At 34.5% G+C, this 19,534-nt stretch overlaps 1 protein-coding gene across 2 annotated transcripts; it reads left to right on the top strand.

The window, feature by feature from the left end:
• The first annotated feature begins 8,232 nt into the window (after positions 1-8,232).
• Positions 8,233-18,313, top strand: LOC123686239. Of its 2 annotated transcripts, none has more exons than XM_045626257.1 (3): positions 8,233-8,504; positions 14,406-14,597; positions 17,817-18,313. In XM_045626257.1, the coding sequence occupies exons 1-3, from the start codon at positions 8,309-8,311 to the stop codon at positions 17,948-17,950; spliced, it is 522 nt and encodes a 173-aa protein (XP_045482213.1). In that variant the 5' UTR covers positions 8,233-8,308; the 3' UTR covers positions 17,951-18,313. The 2 variants fall into 2 exon arrangements, with proteins under 2 accessions (XP_045482213.1, XP_045482212.1); XM_045626256.1 differs by having other exon boundaries at positions 8,239-8,504; positions 14,406-14,604; positions 17,824-18,313.
• Positions 18,314-19,534: the final 1,221 nt, after the last annotated feature.

The raw sequence follows: 19,534 nt of genomic DNA, 5'->3' as shown, positions 1-19,534 counted from the left end.
TCCATCTCACATTTTCAATCCATTTTACAACAAATTCTGATAATTCTGGGAAAGTGAATAATTTTTGAAAAAGTTTTCAAATATTAGGACAAGCAATATCTAAAGGCCTGTTGAAAGAATGTTCCGATTAAAACCTCTTTACTTGTTTTAACTTATGCCTTTGTTTATTGAAAAAGTGTGCACGTTAAACTAAACAGATTAATTTTTGTTATATTTATTTCAAACAAATCAGAACTTGTGAACAGATGATGCAACAAATATGTCGACAACAATTTTTTTTTGTTGAAGAATAATATAGGTAATAACCCTAGAATATTTATTTTATAAAATAAAGCATCTATAACGAATACAAATATTCCACCCTATGCCTAACCCTTAACCCGTTGACAACCTCCCAAAAAAAGCGTGCTTAGCCTCACTCGGCAACTGCAAAGCCATGTTGACGTAACAGAATCTATGCTAGATGCAAAAACTTCGTCCCAAAGCTGACATTATGGTTTCAAGAAGCTCGAAACCCCAGGAGAGCTTGCTAGATTGATGCGATCAACAACAAATGTGGGCTGAAAATTAGGCACCTGCCAAACAGACGAAATATCTTCTCTGTTTACGTTTGGCCTGTCAATCCCTCTCAAATTTAGTGGGTGCTGCCTCATAAAGGGATCCAGAATGGCTGTATTGTTAACCAGAACTTTTGTGTGCCTCATGTTAGTCGACCAGATATCGGAATCGGTCTGGTTTTGTTGGGCGTCAAGCTGTCTGGGATTCAAGGTTGCCATAGCCATGTAAACATGTAGGAGAGAAAGATGCTGCTCTCTTGGAATGCAATCGATATACGTCAAACGAGAATGTGGTCCCAAAATATCCGAAAATGGACTAACATATGGCCAAACTCGAAGATTTATATCGGTTTCATATTTCAAAGATTCTAAATCTCCACTTTTCCTTATATGCCAATGTTAAGCATCTTGAGCAACCCAAATTAATGATTCAGTTTATTGCCCTTAAAACTGAATAGAAGAAAAAATGAGACTGGCACTGCTGTGAAGTCGGGAGATTTTGCGCTTTTGTTCGAATTTGTGTTCATCAAATTTCTCCATATAATTAGATACTCAGTTCAGCTGGAAATTCGATAAACCTCGATTTTTATTATGTAATTCCTTGAATAGAATGTCATTTATCAGCCTTTCAGAACAATTGGCCGATACTGTGTAATGATACATTTTCTAACAAACAAAAAAGTTTCGTGAGCTTTTTTACATAGCTTTGGTCCATTTTTCAATAACTAGGAGTCAAAAATTCGTTTTGATTAGGAGATCTTTTTTTTCGGAGGGGTATCTGGGAAGTATTACCCCCCAGACACCCCCTGGATCCAACACAGGTCACAGACCCCTTTTGAAAATCGAGGTCTGATCTAAAACATAAAAAATTCGACAAAAATCGTTCCATATAAAAATTTACGGGCGAGTTCGAAATTCTGCTAATTAGGGATTGTAAACTCTAACACCGTTCAATAATTTTTCGTAGACCTCACAGTTTAGAGGAAATTGGAACTCGAAATTTGGGAAAAATGAGTAAAAATGGAAAATCTATCCAAGAATCTTTATATCTCCTGAAATATTCGTCACAGAGCCCTCAAATAAAACGTTTTTTGATAATCGAGCTCTGCTCTAGAACATATTGGGATTTCAAGTCCATTTGTTGCGTCCAGAAGAGGTGGCGGCCTTGAGGAAATGACCAAATTTTTTTTTGAAAATTTCAGGTTATTGCCTAATAATAGACTGTTCGACAAAAAAATTTCCGGGTGAGTTCGGAATTTGTCTAATTAGGAAACGTCAATTCTGACACCGCTCACCGATTTCTCGTGTAGACCTCACAGTTTTGAAGAAATTTGAACTCGAAATTTTGGAAAAATCAGTAAAAATTGAATCCCTATACAAGAATCGTTATATCTCCTGAAATATTTGTCACAGACCCCTCAAATAAAAACGGTTTTTGAAGATCGAGCCCTGATGTAAAACCTAATGATGAACGCAAGATACGATCTTGCGTGTGGCAGCCTTGAGAAAATTATCAAAAGTTTTTCGAAAATTTCAGTTTGAACGAATATTTTCTGAAATAATAGACTAATCGCTGAAGTGCAAGCAATTTCGTGGTCTACGTCATCTAATCAGTCAATAAAAGGGTACAAAATTCCGCTGAAGGACTTTTTAAAATATTTTTCGAGGTCCTATGAAAATTTTTTTTCGATTCGGTAATTAGGGATTTTCAAATATTGAAATAGCTATATCAAAAACGTAAACAAAAGTTGCTAGTATTAAAATTAACCATCCAAAAAATTCATCATAGCAAATAAACATCGAAAAACTAGTCAAGGAATAGTAGAGAAAAATAAAGGGCCATTGCAAGTGAACCATGCAGATCGTAGAAACTGAATTCAAACACCAATTCACATCGGCTCATTGTCCTGCAGTTTGGTATATAAATTTCCAAGTGGCTTATTCGAATTCTCGAAGTTGCAACAACGTTCCTATTTCCACTCGGACATTTCTAATAAGGAGATAAGATCTTGTATGGGAGAAATACCACGCTGAATCACATCCCCATTTTCGTAAGGGACATTCTTCCGGCTACTCCATACGAAAATAAATATACCTATTAACCTCACTCGCTTCTACAATTTTCCAGAAAACGAAGTGGTTGGCCAGTGGTTATAATTTAATAAGGCGAAGGGAAGTTTACAATCATTGGAAATATTGGTGCCTGATTCACTTACGCTAAATTGACTTTCGGCTTGAGTGAGACTGCGGACATTCCGTAAAATAAATTTTCATTTCTGCGAAATTTGAGTGTTCACATGCATTATGCGGACAGGGCAATATTGGCGAATTCTCCATATAAAAGGAATGACCAAATTGGATTTAATTCAATCACAGACCTGAGCACCGGTAAAAGGGCGAATACTATACTATTTTCAAAACAAATCAAATTTGAAATTCTGTAGTTCAAACTGCAACTTTATATAAAGGATTTTTTTTAGAGCTATAGAACTTTAAATTGCAATAAATAAACGATGGATTATTCGATTGACATGAATTTTATTTATCCGCAAGATAATCTCGTGGCATTACATTTTAAATATGATTTCTGGCATATGACCGCCACGGCTGCTCGGATGTAGTCCAATCTGGACGTCCAATTTTCGATGACTTTTTCCTACATTTGTGGCCGTATATCGGCAATAACACGGCGAATGTTGTCTTCCAAGTGGTCAAGGGCTTGTGTCTTATCCGTATAGACCAATGACTTTACATAGCCCCACAGAAAGTAGTCTAGCGGTGTTAAATCACAAGATCTTGGAGGCCAATTCACAGGTCCAAAACGTGAAATTAGGCGGTCACCAAACGTGTCTTACAATAAATCGATTGTGGCACGAGCTGTGTGACATGTTGCGCCGTCTTGTTGGAACCACAGCTCCTGGACATCATGGTTGTTCAATTCAGGAATGAAAAGGTTAGTAATCATGGCTCTATACCGATCACCATTGACTGTAACGTTCTGGCCATCATCGTTTTTGAAAAAGTTCGGACCAATGATTCCACCAGCCCATAAAGCGCTGAATTTGTTCCATACTTTACGGACACAGTGTATAACAAAATAACAATTTTTGGCCATATTGATGTACCATTCTATTTTATTCCAAAACTTTTCATTACAAAATTTCGAAAATTATTTTATTTTTACGAAACAGAATGCTTAGCTGTAAAGACCTAATTAGCATAGCAACAGCTATTATTATTTGATTTATATGCGTTCTGTAGCTTTTGACGTTTAATACTTCTCCTGTTTTAGACAATGTATCTAAATTTCTATGTATAACAGTTTTATAGTTATTATATTCTGGTCAGTACGATTCTAGATTTTCTTGGCCTCTAACGATTACAAAGATTCATTATCGGAACCACGGGACACTTCGGTATTATGGTTTTGCGACCTCCATGACAAGATTGATGAAAAACGGTTGGGCTAAGAAGCTAGAGATATATCGATTACAACGGTAACACTAAAAATATCCACATTTTCATTCTGCAGAACGGCATTGTGTAGGAATGTCCCTCTATCGCTTCTTTGTTGCTCTAGCTAGTTGGATCAGATCGTAAAACCGCTCATTTACAAACACCTCTTTAGAAACAGGCAATTCCATGTTCTCCTATATAGGAATAACCCACGGGAGTATAACTCCTTTGAAAAATAACTACTGTTGAAATGAAATATGTTTATATTTAGTGCATGCATCCAAATATAGGGGTGTTCTCCAGTTAACATAATGATACTTGAATAATATCTTTTGGAGTTTTATTATTACGACTCATAACTTATAAATGTCTTTATAGCTTTTATTTTTTGTTTGGGGTAATAAAGATTGAATAATTGCGATGCGGATAAATGACTTCATTTTATTTGGATGCAGTTTTATCCGTTTTATAGAATGTTCAAAAATGAATCCGGTTTGAACAAATAGGTTGAAAAATTATTGTTGAAAATTTCAAATCATCAGCAGTAACTGAGACTATCTTAAGGATGTTTCATGTTACATTATATACTCAATCCATTAATTGGTTTCAGTTAATTAATCACTTTTCTGTGGTTTTGTGTGTGATTCTGTGCTTTTGATATAGACATCACCTACAAAATTGTTGTTCAGTCTTTTGTGGATTTTTTATCTTCTCTTGGTAAACAGAGATGAGAGTTAACCTCTACACAGGAGAAGCTGGTGTCGCCTCAACAGCATCCTTTGTGACAAAATTTCATTTTGTGATCATGTGATCGAAAAAATGGGACAAAATGGGAGTGTTCCTTTAAAAAAAAATGACAGTGACGTCATTACTCGAAAGTAATTCACCCTGTATATTAGATTATTATTTTGAAATACGGTAAATTTAAATGAAAAATCGATGTGTTTCAGGATTATTTCTTAAAATGGTCTGTTTAGTGTATACAGGGTGTTTCCTAAACATGCGGCAAAAATTCAGGGGGTTGTTCCTTGGACTATTTTAAGCATGTTTTGTCCTTGGGTGATTTTTGAAAAACCTCTTTGTTTCGAAGATACAGGGCGAACAACATTTTTCATATTTTTAAAATTAATAATAGTTTAAATAAAAATGCGTACCGCACTGTGTTTACTAAGTAGGTACAATTTATTTTTAAATTTGTTTAACAACATTCCAATTACTAAAAACGGCCAGTTTTTTGACTAAAAATTGATAAGTGCAGATGGTAAAGGAATACAGATTAAACACGGTTTTCATTTGAATTCGTTTTGTGATGTATTAGCAATTTTTAGTCAAAAAACTGGCCGTTTTTAGAAATTGGAATGTTGTTAAACAAATTTAAAAATAAATTGTACCTACTTAGTAAACACAGTGCGGTACGCATTTTTATTTAAACTATTATTAATTTTAAAAATATGAAAAATGTTGTTCGCCCTGTATCTTCGAAACAAAGAGGTTTTTCAAAAATCATCCAAGGACAAAACATGCTTAAAATAGTCCAAGGAACAACCCCCTGAATTTTTGCCGCATGTTTAGGAAACACCCTGTATATGAAGCTTCATTCAGATTTATCCAGAATGAACAATTTGATTGAAACATTGTTGAAATATCCTGGAATGCGAACTTGAACAGGCTAGAATCATAAATCATCTGATAATGATCCATATAACCCTAGCAGGCTAATAAGATGTCGAATTTTCTTTAAATTATGGTTGAGGAAGACTCCGTTTGGACTAAATGATGATCGATTAAAAACTTTGCTATATGGCATTATAGAGGCGGTCCGATTTGCCACAAAGAGACCATGAGAAAAACGAACAATCATCTTCGTATTACCCCCTATTATCTCGAATATACGAGACAAAATGCGTCGGCAGCAGATAGACTCTTGCTGGACAGTCGAGGCATATATTGCTGGAACCCTGGTAATGACAATTATGGCCGATATTTCAGAATATTAAACGCTCTAGCAATTCACCTTGTCCCCTACGTAGTAAAATAATTATTTTATGACATCTGAACAAAGAATCTCGAAAGTAATTTTACATAACTGCTACAATACTCTCTCAAACTTATCTTCTGTTTCCATATATTTGCATTTATATCGCCTCCTGTTGCAATCTAAGCCATTTAGTTATTTTTCTCTCCGTACAGGAGAAATACGATACTCTTCGAGATCAACACAGCGATGGGTTGATTTGTTTGCACACACAAAAACCAACATCAATGAAAATAACTTCAAAAGCCAGGAATCAAGAAAATAATAATTAAATTTTTGATATTCATTCAAATATATAACTGCATATGAAATAAAGGGTGTTTTTTTAGGGCTATAGAACTTCAAATTGCAATAAAACAACGATGGATTGTTCGATTGACATGAATTTTATTTATCCGCAAGATAATCTTGTGGTAGTACATATTAAATATGATTTCTGGCATATGACCGCCACGGCTGGCTCGGATGTAGTCCGATCTGGACGTCCAATTTTCGATGACTTTTTCCAACATTTGTGGCCGTATATCGGCAATAATACGGCGAATGTTGGTCAAGGGTTTGTGGCTTATCCGCATAGACCAATGACTTTACATAGCCCCCCAGAAAGTAGTCTAGCGGTGTTAAATCACAAGATCTTGGAGGCCAATTCACAGGTCCAAAACGTGAAATTAGGCGGTCACCAAACGTCTATTTCAATAAATCGATTGTGGCACGAGCTGTGTGACATGTTGCGCCGTCTTGTTGGAACCACAGCTCCTGGACATCATGGTTGTTCAATTCAGGAATGAAAAAGTTAGTAATCATGGCTCTATACCGATCACCATTGACTGTAACGTTCTGGCCATCATCGTTTTTGAAGAAGTACGGACCAATGATTCCACCAGCCCATAAAGCGCACCAAACAGTCAGTATTTCTGAATGTAACGGTGTTTCTACATACACTTGAGGATTAGCTTCACTCCAAATGCGGCTGTTTTGTTTGTTGACGAAGCCATTCAACCAGAAGTGCGCTTCATCGCTAAACAAAATAAAATGGACGTAGTGCGCGATACGTATTCCGCACAGAACCATTATTTTCGAAATAAAATTGCACTATTTGCAAGCGTTGTTCAGGCTTGAGTCTATTCATGATGAATTGCCAAACCAAACTGAGAATAAATCACTTGACAGCTGTTAAATCGGTCGCCATCTTGAACAGTAATGCCAACTTAAAGTTATATACCTCGAAAAAAACACCCTTTACTTTGAGATCACAGCATATTGAAGAACGAAGTAACTACACTATTATCTATGATGTTGTCAAAATAGTGTTAAATGCAAGTAAAGATTACACATTATTACAAAATTGTCCTCAAAAAGTTATGAAATTGTGTTGAAAGTATCGCGTAAGTTAATGATGGCAAGGCAATGCATTTTACAGATTAATTGAGTAATTATATTCCATGATGATTAATAAGAAGCGAACTTTGAAAACATAGAGACCAGAAAGCATTGACTTCAAAAACTATAAGACTCATAGAAAAAATATTCATGGACCCCTGATTTCTTTTTTCGAAATAAATCAGAGATTAAATTTGAATAATATAATATCAAGGACATCAGTTACAGGATGTTTCTGAAAAATGACTGTTTCAAATATTTTGCCATATCTTCATGACTTCACTTCGGTTCTCTAATTCTCAATAATTTTCTAAGAAGAAAGGGACCTAACAATGACCATTTGTGTAAAATGGCAGCGCTTTTAACCTTCAATTCAATGTTGGACCTACTATTTTCATACTTTTCAAAGCTTGCATTCCTTCAGTCCCATTGGAGGTCTTTATTATCTCTTCCTTGTCTTTTTTTTCATCTCCGCCAATAAGATTCGCACGATCTTCACTTCTCTGGTCCTTCCCCTTCGGATTGTTCCGCATCAACACGTTTCAGGTAGAGAGTGAAGATGAAGCTATTGATCTTCTCGAGCATAATCGATACGCTGTTACGAAATAAGGTAAGTAGCTATATTGTGTAACCTGATGGTGCATTAGAATTCGGCACCAGTCTGCGGCCTTGTCATCCGGGTCTCTAGAAGTATGGTATCTCTTATACGACTTTCAATTTCATCAAACTGAAGAAACACACACCGAAGGCAGGTATACGTGCCATGGTAAATGGGAGTGGTGGTCACTTTCACCCGATAAAAGTTTTATGTTTTAACAGATGCTGAACTTCATTAGTAGTCAAACCTGTGTGTACGTCTTGAGTACTGTAACGGGGCATAATGCAATTGTTAAAATCGTTATTTTGGTTGTTCGTGGTGTTACAGGTGAATCTTCTTGTCACGAACTATCCCAGCGGGGTTGAAGCACAAGAGCCAGCGTTTGAACTTCCTGTTGAACTGGTTGGATTCCCTTTCATTATATTAGCCGTCAGAATTTCCAATTTTGTTAAGAAGTTGGCCTATACTGTGAATCCCAGTAAGTTACTTGCTATCTTTCGTCATTAACTCAATGGGTTGTTATTGATTTTATATCGCAGAATTGTCAATAATTCACTACTTTGGCCCAGTTAGGGTTAGGGCCTTTGCGTTTGAAAATTTTAGATTCATGGTGACAGCAATAAATGCTTTCAAATAATTATCATATATCGCATTGCGCAATTATATGCGGATAAATCATTGAATACTAATAAAATGCATACCTACATTTATAACCTTCAGATTGAAAGAATTGAATCCCTATAAATCAATATATTTTCTGATAATCAGTCGTTCATCAAGTTTTTCTGATTGAAATAAAAAATATCAATTGAAATTACACATAAAATATATCTGAAAGTTAGATAGGTATCTTCTATTCCAAGCTCCGGTGACATAAGTATTTTTTGCCAATGAAATATCTGAAAATTTTTTGCCCATAAAGAAAGAATACTGAATTATTTAGAAAAATACAAATTTTATAATCTGTTCATTGCAATATTATAACAGGGTATTACCAAATAAGTGTGGAAGTTTTTAGGGAATCAATCCCTACCGAAAATTAAAGGGTTTCCTTCATAAAAACACAAGCTTTTAGTCATTTCCTTGAAACTCACACTCTTCCAAAAAAAAAGGTCAGAGATTTGAGTTGAAGGAATGGCATTTTGTGTTTTATTGGCTTGTCTGTTTTATTGATGAAAAGGCTATCTATGAATATTGTCTTATTTTGATGTAATCAAGATCTTTTATTTACAAAGTTCCTCTTAATTTTCGATAAGGATTCATCCCCTAAAGACTTACTCACTTATTTGGTAACACCCTGTGAAAAAAACGACCAGACTGATTTCTGTGATTCTCAAATAAGCAACGTTTTTAGATGTAATTGTAAAATTCAACACCACAACCCATAGCAATCAGAAGAACCCAGAATATTCCAATTTTTTATAACTGCTGTTGTCTAAGAAATCTAAATACATTGCTCACAGATATTTATGAACTGTAGTTTATTGAGTATCGCATTAACAAAAGATATTAAAAAATAACGTTAGTAGAAAGTATATACATGGCAGAAAGTAATATTTGTCTTTCGAAGAATGAATTCAGTAGTGAATACATAATTGACATTGTATTGCATACGTATAGTTTTATCAATTCGAGCATCAGTTTGATTGAGAAGATATACAGGGAGCACGAATAACCATCAGGAAATGAATAACTGTAGCCAATTAATATTTCATTCTGGGAAATTGTTGGCAGAATGCAAAAATCTCGCTTGATTAGAACCTACATATTGGAGACCACGGACTCACGCAAAATGAGTCTAATAGCACCTAATTGCAAGTTCACAGATAAACTTCAGACGAATTTGACCCCTTTACGCAATAGGCTAATGCACCGATGCAAATGCTATCATTAATCGATTTTTAAACACGAACTAACGGCAGTTTTCTTCATTAATTATGTCCAATATTTATTTAATCTTCGTTATTTCTCATTATATGCTCGTGTGTACAGTTGTAATTGTTGATTTACAACCATTGCATAATAATCCTTCAGTAGCCATGCGATGATCTTCGCAGATTGAGTGTTCTATCCCTGAATTTCGAAGGTTGAAGAAAAATATATCAAATTCGAAAAAACTCCATTTTCGAAAATAGTTTTTTAAAGTCAATGTTCTATCCCACATTGTTGTGGAGGTATAACTTTAAAGATCTTTTTCATTCAAGAATTCATTCAGAAATTAGTTGAAGTATCAAAAATCCAAATACAAAATTCTTTGTATAGATCTACATAAAATTTGAATTCACAAAATTCATGTCAAAACATAACTTTCCTTGAAAGGTAAATTTTGGTTCAATATTTCCAGTATTGAACCCTGGGAATCATTCAAGGAAAAACTGTAATATAACACTTTTCTTTCTTGAAATTTCTACAGAAAAACTTTGCTTGCTTACTTCAAATATTTTTTACTACACCGCATATTTTTTTTTGCAATAATTCAAAACTTCACATGAATTTAGAAAGTGTAATTCAATATCGATGAATAATTTTTTTCAATCACAACTGTTTAGTTATAAAATTTTGAATATCAGATGAGATTCCTTTTCCATTTTTTGAGATTTGTCGTGGAAATAAATAAAATCTTGTATGCAGAATTTTTAATTACAACTTTTTTGATGCTCAATTTATTTTGTTCTCTGAGTGAAAACATTCAAATCTTCTGTTCCTCTACATTAGCTCGTCTTAAATAATTATTATGTATAAGTACGGTAGTTATTAAATGCGCAAGTGAAAAGCTATTGTTTATGAACTTAATAATTTCACTTCCACAACATATAAATAGTTCCGTTACTTCATGTGCATAACAGAAAAGAAGATTAAGAGATTTCGTGGAAGCAATTCGGAATATGAGCAAGCTACGTAATATGTTTTGCAACGTAAATTCTGACGAAAAATTCTGAATTTTTAGCAAGCTACGTAACATATTTTATAACCTAAATTCTGACTAGAAAACTTTTGAATTATCGAGTAAAATATAGAATTTCCACGAAATATGTCACATACGACATAAATTCTGGCTAGAACGATTTTGGGTGATCAAATAAAAAGTTTAATATATTCAGCAAGCTTCGCGACTTCTGAACAAACAAATTCTGAATTACCAAGAAAAAAATGAAGAATTTTAGCTAGATATGTAACATACTCTCATTTCACCAGCAAACTCTGACAAAAAGTGACCAAGACGAATTGTAGAATTTTCAGCAAGCTGCAAAGTTCTGATTCGACAATTCTTAGTTGTCAAAAAGAAAGCAAGCTACGTAACATATTTTCCAATGTGAATTCCAAATAGAAAAATTCTGAGTTATCAAGTAGAAAATGTTAATGTTAAGCAAGCTAGGTAACATATTTAGAAACGTATATTCTGTCAAGCAAAATTCTGAATAATCGAGTAGAAAATGTAGAAAATTTCCGAATTTGGGCTGATTAACTTGTATTCTCAATGTATGTGACATCTGCCAAGTATTGGTGGTGAAATATTGTCACAGTTTTTTGCATATGTTAATTAGAATAATTCATTCGACTATTTTTAGAAAGTTCATTTGAATTCCTGTTACAAAATGATTAACCTTCGATCGACTGAGAACGTGAAAGTTTGATTATCGATTTTTAAACATCATATACGATTATTTAAGAGTGTTAAAAATTTTTGAACGACATAGGTAATAGGCGCACCTATTATTTCTTACAATATTGACATTGAAAAATTTCTTCTTGTTTTTGACATTGAGTTGAATAGGTGAAGTAGTTATCTTTCTGCAAAATGCATGTTTCAATCTATGGTTTCATCGAATATCTTATGTGATATTTTACCCATGGAATTGCATCATCATAGGTCCACTTTTTGAAGGGAAAGAAAATCTTGTGGAGAAATATTTCACCATTTCAAAAATTTCCTCTTGTAACAACACAAGTGCAATAACATTTTATCCACTACAGATTAAGCTCGTCGGTTTCTTTGCATATTTGTTATCTCTTCTCTGAATCAACCTCCACATTTACTATCACGGAAAGTTAACAATTTTTATTGTGAAATAAAGGCTAGTCGCCTAGAATTAGCTAAATATAATAATACCAGGAATTAATTGATAAAATTTCAAAACTACCATGAATCCTGGAAAATTGCGAGGTTCGGTAAAATTAATTTGTACTCATTTTGATAATATTATCATTGTTCAAAGCTAGTCGCTTGCGTGCAAACTGAAATTATGGGTTGTTGGAAATAGCATGAGATTGCGATAAGTCGAAAGTGTTCTGAGTAATAGCTGAAGGAGAATTTGAAAAAAAGAAGGTCTCTTTGTTTTATTGTATGAAGAGGAACCGAATACTTAGAAAATTCTAAAATATAGAGTACCTATACAAGCTAGGATCGAAAAGTTCCGGGAAATTATTATAATTCATTTTTTGTTAAGTTGTCGGACTCCTATTCGCCAGATTCACCATGCACAATGTGACTTTTCAAGCTGCCGAATAAATTTGAGTTCTTTATGATTCAGAGTATTGCCAATCGCTGTCCTCTATTTTCTTCCATCTTTCGGGCAAAAAATTTGGATCATTCTTTTATCTCATCAGAAAAGAGAATATCCCTAGATTCGTGTCATGTATGTATACTAACTGTTTGTCAGTTAGTCTGCGTAGGGTTGCCAGATGTATATGAGGAAAAAACCGGACAAATTTTTATTTTTTATTAGTTCATATTACAAATTACAAATATAACAAAAAATTACGAAAAGCTTACAGTCTACTTCTTTATATACTTAGCATTTGACGAGACTGCTTTCAACAAAGATTTATTGCTTGACATAGCATCCTTAAATTCCGTGCAACTAGCATTCATATTGACATAAACACACAATTCATATTTTACAGTGTTTACGTCGAGACGATTTCTCTCGTCAGTCCATAGATTTCCCATAACATTGACATGAGCAATATCTATCTACGTAACTACAAACAATACTGTTGGTTGTCACGCGGTTGCGCTAGATATTGCGCGGTCGCGCCAGATATTGCGCGAAATTTAAAAACCGGACAATCTTCTGTCCGGTTCACCCAGATTTTTTCGAACCGACAAACATGAAAGAAACCGGACTGTCCGGTCGAAAACCGGACATCTGGCAACCCTAAGTCTGCACTGCGTTACCTTCAAGAAATAGTCGAGCAATATGTTTTCCCTTACCTTAACCGTCTCGAAAATCCAATATTTCAGCAAGATAATGCCCGACCTCATGTTGCCAGAGTTAGTTTAAACTACTTGTAAATCTCGACTAACAATTTATAATTTAAAACAGAAAGGTTATCGGGTATGTAGACAAACTTGAACAATTTTAGCTCTTTATTGTTTCAGACAATAACTTGTCCTTCTTCAGGGCAACTGAAAATTACAAAAAGTTGTAAAAAACTTATCTTCATCATCACAACTAGCAATTGACTATCGAGACATCATAAATCTAAAATAAAGAACATATTTCAATCTCGTCAACACCATTGGATGAAATATATGATAATTTCAATTGCAGGTTACTTGTAAAATGTACATAAAATACCTTGGAAATAACCAACTGAAGAAAAACTGATTGATTCACGAAAATCTCGTATTTTTGAATTTATCTGATATGTCATCGAAGTTTCTGAAATTGCTGGTGTGCCAAAGCATTCTCGAAAAAAAAAACGTTCTAACGTTGAGCCTCCTTGAATTTATTCTGATTCAAAGAAAATTCTATAGCAACTAAACATCTTTGAGGGTTTCACAAATAATTGGTGGGATCTTACTAATGTTTTATCGATAAATAAGTAGATATTCGGTACCCCATCTTTCCGTCACCATAGTTACCACCTTAGTTACTATGGTGAAGAGAAGAGAGGGATACCGATCATTAACGCATCAATCGATAATAAATTAGAAAGATCCTATTACCGAATATTGAACTGACACCTGATGAACATATGTTCGATTATGGAAAACTGAAAATTGCACCATATAATTCTTGCTAACTGGTCGATGAAGAAAATATCAAACATTCGCCGTGTTATTGCCGATATACGGCCACAAATGTTAGAAAAAGTCATCGAAAATTGGACGTCCAGATTGGACTACATCCGAGCCAGCCGTGGCGGTCATATGCCAGAAATCATATTTAAAATGTAATGCCACAGGATTATCTTGCGGATAAATAAAATTCATGTCAATCGAATAATCCATCGTTGTTTTAATGCAATTTAAAGTTCTATAGCTCTAAAAAAACACCCTTTATATTTTCACATCCATCGAATCAAACGCTATCCACCTAGGACTGTTTCATGTCAACAACAGATTCTTCCATTAACTTCCTTTTTTTTTCAGAAACTTACGTTGGACGAACGAAAAGAGAGGCCATCGCCTACGACGACATGATCGATATGATTGAGGCAGAAAAACGTCTAGTTTCCGAGCTTGGAGAGAACGTTTGTATTTACACGAAAGTGTGTTTATATCACGCCGAGAAGACAAGAAAAACAAAAGGCAACGGGGAATTGGTCATTGATTGGGACGAAATTTTCAGGTAAATAAAAGCTGAATGAAATCCCGGGACTCGATTCAATATCTTATCCCCGGGAAACGTTGAACGAACGAATGACCCCTAATAAATACAGGGGGGCCATTCACGAGAGCCAGATATGGCGCAATATACGAGCTCTAGTATCAGATAGTTCTTATTTTTATTCGCTACGTTTGATATTGGAATCTAGAGAAATACCGAATCTATTGGTGCGATATAATATTCTAGTTTATGTTAAGTTTTGTCCTAAATAGCGTTTCGGACGAATAAAAGGACGTGGAGCTCTTGGCAGAGGTTCAACTCACTTCAAAGTACAAGTGCAGTTTGCGATATACCAAAATGAAGAGCACAATCTTGCCTTCGGGTAAAACCAACTCTGTTTGGCATCAAATAAATTAAAAATTCGATTAATATCAGAATTGGAAAAATTTGCTTATGGTATAATTAATGAAAATCATTCAACTCATCCTTGTTCTTTCCAAAATAGGGCACGAAAATAGTAAACTTTGGAAAAGTGTAGTAATTGGCCAATTGAAAAGTCCCCGGTCTACCATAGCAAACGACATTTTTTTTGTCAAAATTCAATTTTATTATACAACATAGTTGCCTTCGAGGGCGATACAGTGATTATAGCGATCTCCCAACTATTCGATACCATTTTTGTAGTACGATTTGTCTTTCGCTTCAAAATAGGCCTCAGTTTCGGCGATTACTTCTCCACTGGCGCTGAATTTCTTTCCAGCGAGCATTCTTTTGAGTTCTGAGAACAGAAAAAAGTCGCTGGGGGTCAGAACTGGCAAATACGGTGCATGCAGAAGCAATTCGAAGCCCAATTTCTGCTATTTTGCCATTGTTTTCATTGATTTGTGACACGGCGCATTGTCTTGATGAAACAGCATCTTTTTTTCTTCAAATGCGGCCGTTTTTAAGGGTTTTACCCTTCAAACGATCCAATAACGCTGTATAATAATCGCTGTTGATGGTCTGACCCTTTATGAGGAAATCAATGAATATTATACCTTGTACAGAATATTGATGCCATAACCTTGCCAGCTGACTGTTGTGTTTTTCCTCGCTTTGGATTCGGTTCATCGTATGCAGTCCATGCAGCTGACTGTCGATTGGACTCCGGAGTGAAATGATGGAGCCGCGTTTCATCCATTGTAACATATATCGAGGCAAAAATCCAGATTTATTGCACTTAAACAGCTTCAAACACTGCTCAGAATCATTTACAAGTTGTTGCTTGTAAAGTTGGGTACTAACTAAAAATCATATGAATTTAATACTAGCACCTCCATCTGTGCATCAGACCGGGCACTTCTCAATTGGCCTAATATAATTGAACATGGTTTTTAAGTTTGTTCTTCTTTTCAAGGTGCCGTCTTAATTCAATATACACAATCTAAATATTATTTTTTTGTACGAATTTATTAGATTTCCTGGTCGAAATACTCTCCTCTAAATATTTGGATCCAAGAAAAAAATTAAAACTAGAACTCCCATTTTTAAAAAATTAAATAACTTGCTCCAAAAACCGATCCATAATTTATGGATTTCCAATAAATAAATAATCGACACTTTGTCCATCACAGTATCTTCAAATAACTACAGAATTTCCAGTGTCGAATAGTTATTAGAGAAAGGCCATATCTCTATAATTCTGTGAATGCTCAAGAATTCAGCAGAGTGAAATGTGGAAAGAGTGAATGGTCGAATAGAGGAATTAAACGTTCAATTGGAATCGTGCTGAAATCCGAAAACAAATAACTTTCGACATTCTGTGGGAACTCTATATCTATAATTAATTCAATGGTTAGAATATACATCTAAATCTCATTAATTAATTTTCGTGTTGTCAGTGGTCTGGTGTCATATTCTCTAAGAAACTTGGTTGATTTCTTTATCAAAGAGAAGTACCAGATTACATCTGTCATCATAATTTTTTTTCTAATTCTGCATCTGGTGTAGAGTATATTTTCCAATTCGTTTGTTCAACCAGATTCAAAGATATCGAGGTATTATTGCCACACAAATATACACATTTTCTCAAAATATGTATAAATCAAATTAAACGAAGTTGTTTTTCCAATGCTGATACGGTTTTGTGGATCAAATAGATTGCTCAAGTTGAAATTTTAGGAATGAACGTAAAATCCAAGAAAAGAAAGAAATACATCAACACTTTGATGTTCGAATACTCGAGTACCCAAGACTAACGTTATTGTACAGATCGCTCCACTTCATCTTATTTCTCGAGAGATTTTATATTATGTGAAATGGAACATAAACTCGAATGGAAAATGCAATCCCCGTTTTCTATTATCTCGATGGATTCTGTTGTTCAGTATTCACTTTCGACAACGACTTCACTGTTGAGTTAGTCGAGAATCTAAGGTATTCTCAAATCATGAGGCGTGCGTCTTCTTCCTGCATAGGGATTAGCTATTTAAAAACGGCATAATCTATTTATTATGCATGAATTCTCTACAATCATCACAAGTGAGCATGAACTCATACAGGGATCGAAGTATGACAAAATCTGAAGAATCTTCTGCTTGGCAGAGATCCTTCAAGTGGCTACACAGATTTATACAATATTCATTGGATTACACAGCCCACCAGACATTTTTCAACGGCTTCTGGATTATTTTTGGATGCAGAATACAAAATAACCCTCACATTTCATCCATCAGATCAATTTTTTGAGATATGCTACACTCAGAATGTTTTTATTTTCAACTTGAGTTCCTACATTTCACGTTATAACTATTACTATTGGCAGTTTGAAAAAAAACACATGGATTTGAATATTTATCATAAAATGTCCTCTTTTATGATTTCCTATCAGAAGTTAGAAATTTAATCGAGCTAGATTAGTTTGAAAAAACATAATAGAAAAGTTAAGTTTAGGATAGTTGAGTTAAAGACAGTTAATATTAGGATAGTAAGGTTTATGAAATAAGATTTTGGAATAAGATAGCAAAGAAATGTGGTTTCCTGCTGCCAGATTTCAGTTGTTCAGTTTAGGACAGTTTACGATAGGACAATTCTTAAGAACATTTATAATTTAACACTTAAGTTCAGAGCTGTTTGATAGGCAGGACAACTCAAGAACTTGCATGACCAATAGTAGAAACCCATTATTACTTGTGATAATTTTCCCATATTTGATAAAATAACCTTGAATGAAACTCAATACATTACTAATTTCTTTTTCAGGAACTACAAGTCTTCGAAGGAACACCACAAGGAATTCTACCTTTTGAGCGTCTTTTTGGGAGATTTCATTGCCTCCCCGAAATTTTGTAATCAACTAGCAAAAAGAGGACGTGCTTGTACTGATTGATAGCCAATAATGAAGAAACTTCTCCCTTAGTGTCCTTTTATAATGGTGTTACAAGCGTGTGATAACGCATTGGACTTTCAAGAGTCATTTATCTGTTTTAATACCAAATCTAATCTATTCAATTCTTGTTAATTCTTTCATGCAACAAATATTTCGGAAATTTTTTTAATATTTTTTCCTGTATCTCCGTCAATTTGTGACTGATCATGAACAAAGCCATTTAATATCTGAATTATTGTGTGAGAAAGCCAAGTGTCGTATTGTACATATTCATCATTCTACTTTTCTCACCGATGTCTAATTTATTTAGATTAGGTGAAGGTGTACAAAATAGTTTTATTGAGAATAAATTATTATATTACATGGACTCATTTTATTTAATATACTTACTGTAGAAAAAGAAAAGTGAATATAAATAAAATACAAAGTTATTTTTTAAAATTGTTCTCTTTCAAAGTTAGGTAACCCCTCCATGAGTCACTCTAGCTACGCCACTGGTTATATCCGAAAATATTGACTACAGTCCCCTCGAACTGAATCGTTTTTTATAAATCATGCTCTTATCTAAAATATATCGAAGTTTCAAATCCGTATCTTGCCACAAGGAGAGGTGGCAGACTCGAGAAAATTATCAATTTTTTTTAAAGATTTCAGTTGATATCCTATAATTTTGAAAATTCGGTTAGTTGGAGATCGTCCATTTTCATATCGCTTTCCGATCCTCCGTAGAGCTAACAATTCATGGAAATTCAATTCGAAATTTCGAAAAAATCAGTAAAATGAAATTTTTTCAAGAATGGTTATATCCATAGGCGTAACTGAGGCGGGGTAACTGGGGACATAACTACTAACATTTGAGCGAACTGATAACCTACTGTTACCCTGAAACGAGCGTGCAAAAAGCGAAAACAATAAACACATACACCATATATCGATTATAGTTTAATATTCCGATTTGAAGTGTTTCGCTGCAGCAATCAGAACAAAGGACCGAAAGAAACCCCTTCTTTTCCATTATCAGGGATCAACTCCTCCAATTAAGTAGGCAGCGTGGAAATACAACTCGAGTGAAGGGGTTTCGGGAGATTTATGAAACGATATATAATGTAGAAGAGAGAAGTTAAGGCTTGGTAAATTTGCCATGTGGTTCCTGACCTACATTTTCCCCTCCCTGTTGTTTGAAGATGTACGTGGAGCAGAGTTCTCAGATCTGCATCCTACATTTCTCCATTGAACATCGTTCAATCGTAGGTAACTAGAGTGCCGTTGGGGTATTGAAACCTCTCTGGAGGGGACCTCCTGATGTAATGTGTATGCATTTTGTATTTGCATTTGTCGCATTCGAACATCTACTGTGAAAAATGTAGATGGTAATACCCTTGGATGATAAAACCTTCGAAGCTATAGCTTTCATTATTCTGAGGAATTTGTATTGACAAGTTGCAAAGTTGGAGCTGTCAGAAAAACGGATTCAGTGTCTCAGTTTTAGTCCATTGATTTTAGCTCATGTCCAGAAGAAGTGTCAGCTTCGAGAAAATTCACTATTTTTTCTTTGAAAATGTCAGATTATTACCTACAAACATT

The sequence above is a fragment of the Harmonia axyridis genome, chromosome X (assembly GCF_914767665.1).
Source record: "Harmonia axyridis chromosome X, icHarAxyr1.1, whole genome shotgun sequence".
Taxonomy (NCBI): domain Eukaryota; kingdom Metazoa; phylum Arthropoda; class Insecta; order Coleoptera; family Coccinellidae; genus Harmonia; species Harmonia axyridis.
This window is presented reverse-complemented; position numbering and strand designations above follow the sequence as displayed.

Coding starts and splice junctions, on each gene's coding strand:
- LOC123686239 (XM_045626257.1), top strand. CDS start 8,309: ATGCAATTGTTAAAATCGTTATTTTGGTTGTTCGTGGTGTTACAGGTG. Junction 8,505..14,405: donor GGCCTATACTGTGAATCCCA/GTAAGTTACTTG, acceptor TTTTTTTTTCAG/AAACTTACGTTGGACGAACG. Junction 14,598..17,816: donor GGTCATTGATTGGGACGAAA/TTTTCAGGTAAA, acceptor TTACTAATTTCT/TTTTCAGGAACTACAAGTCT.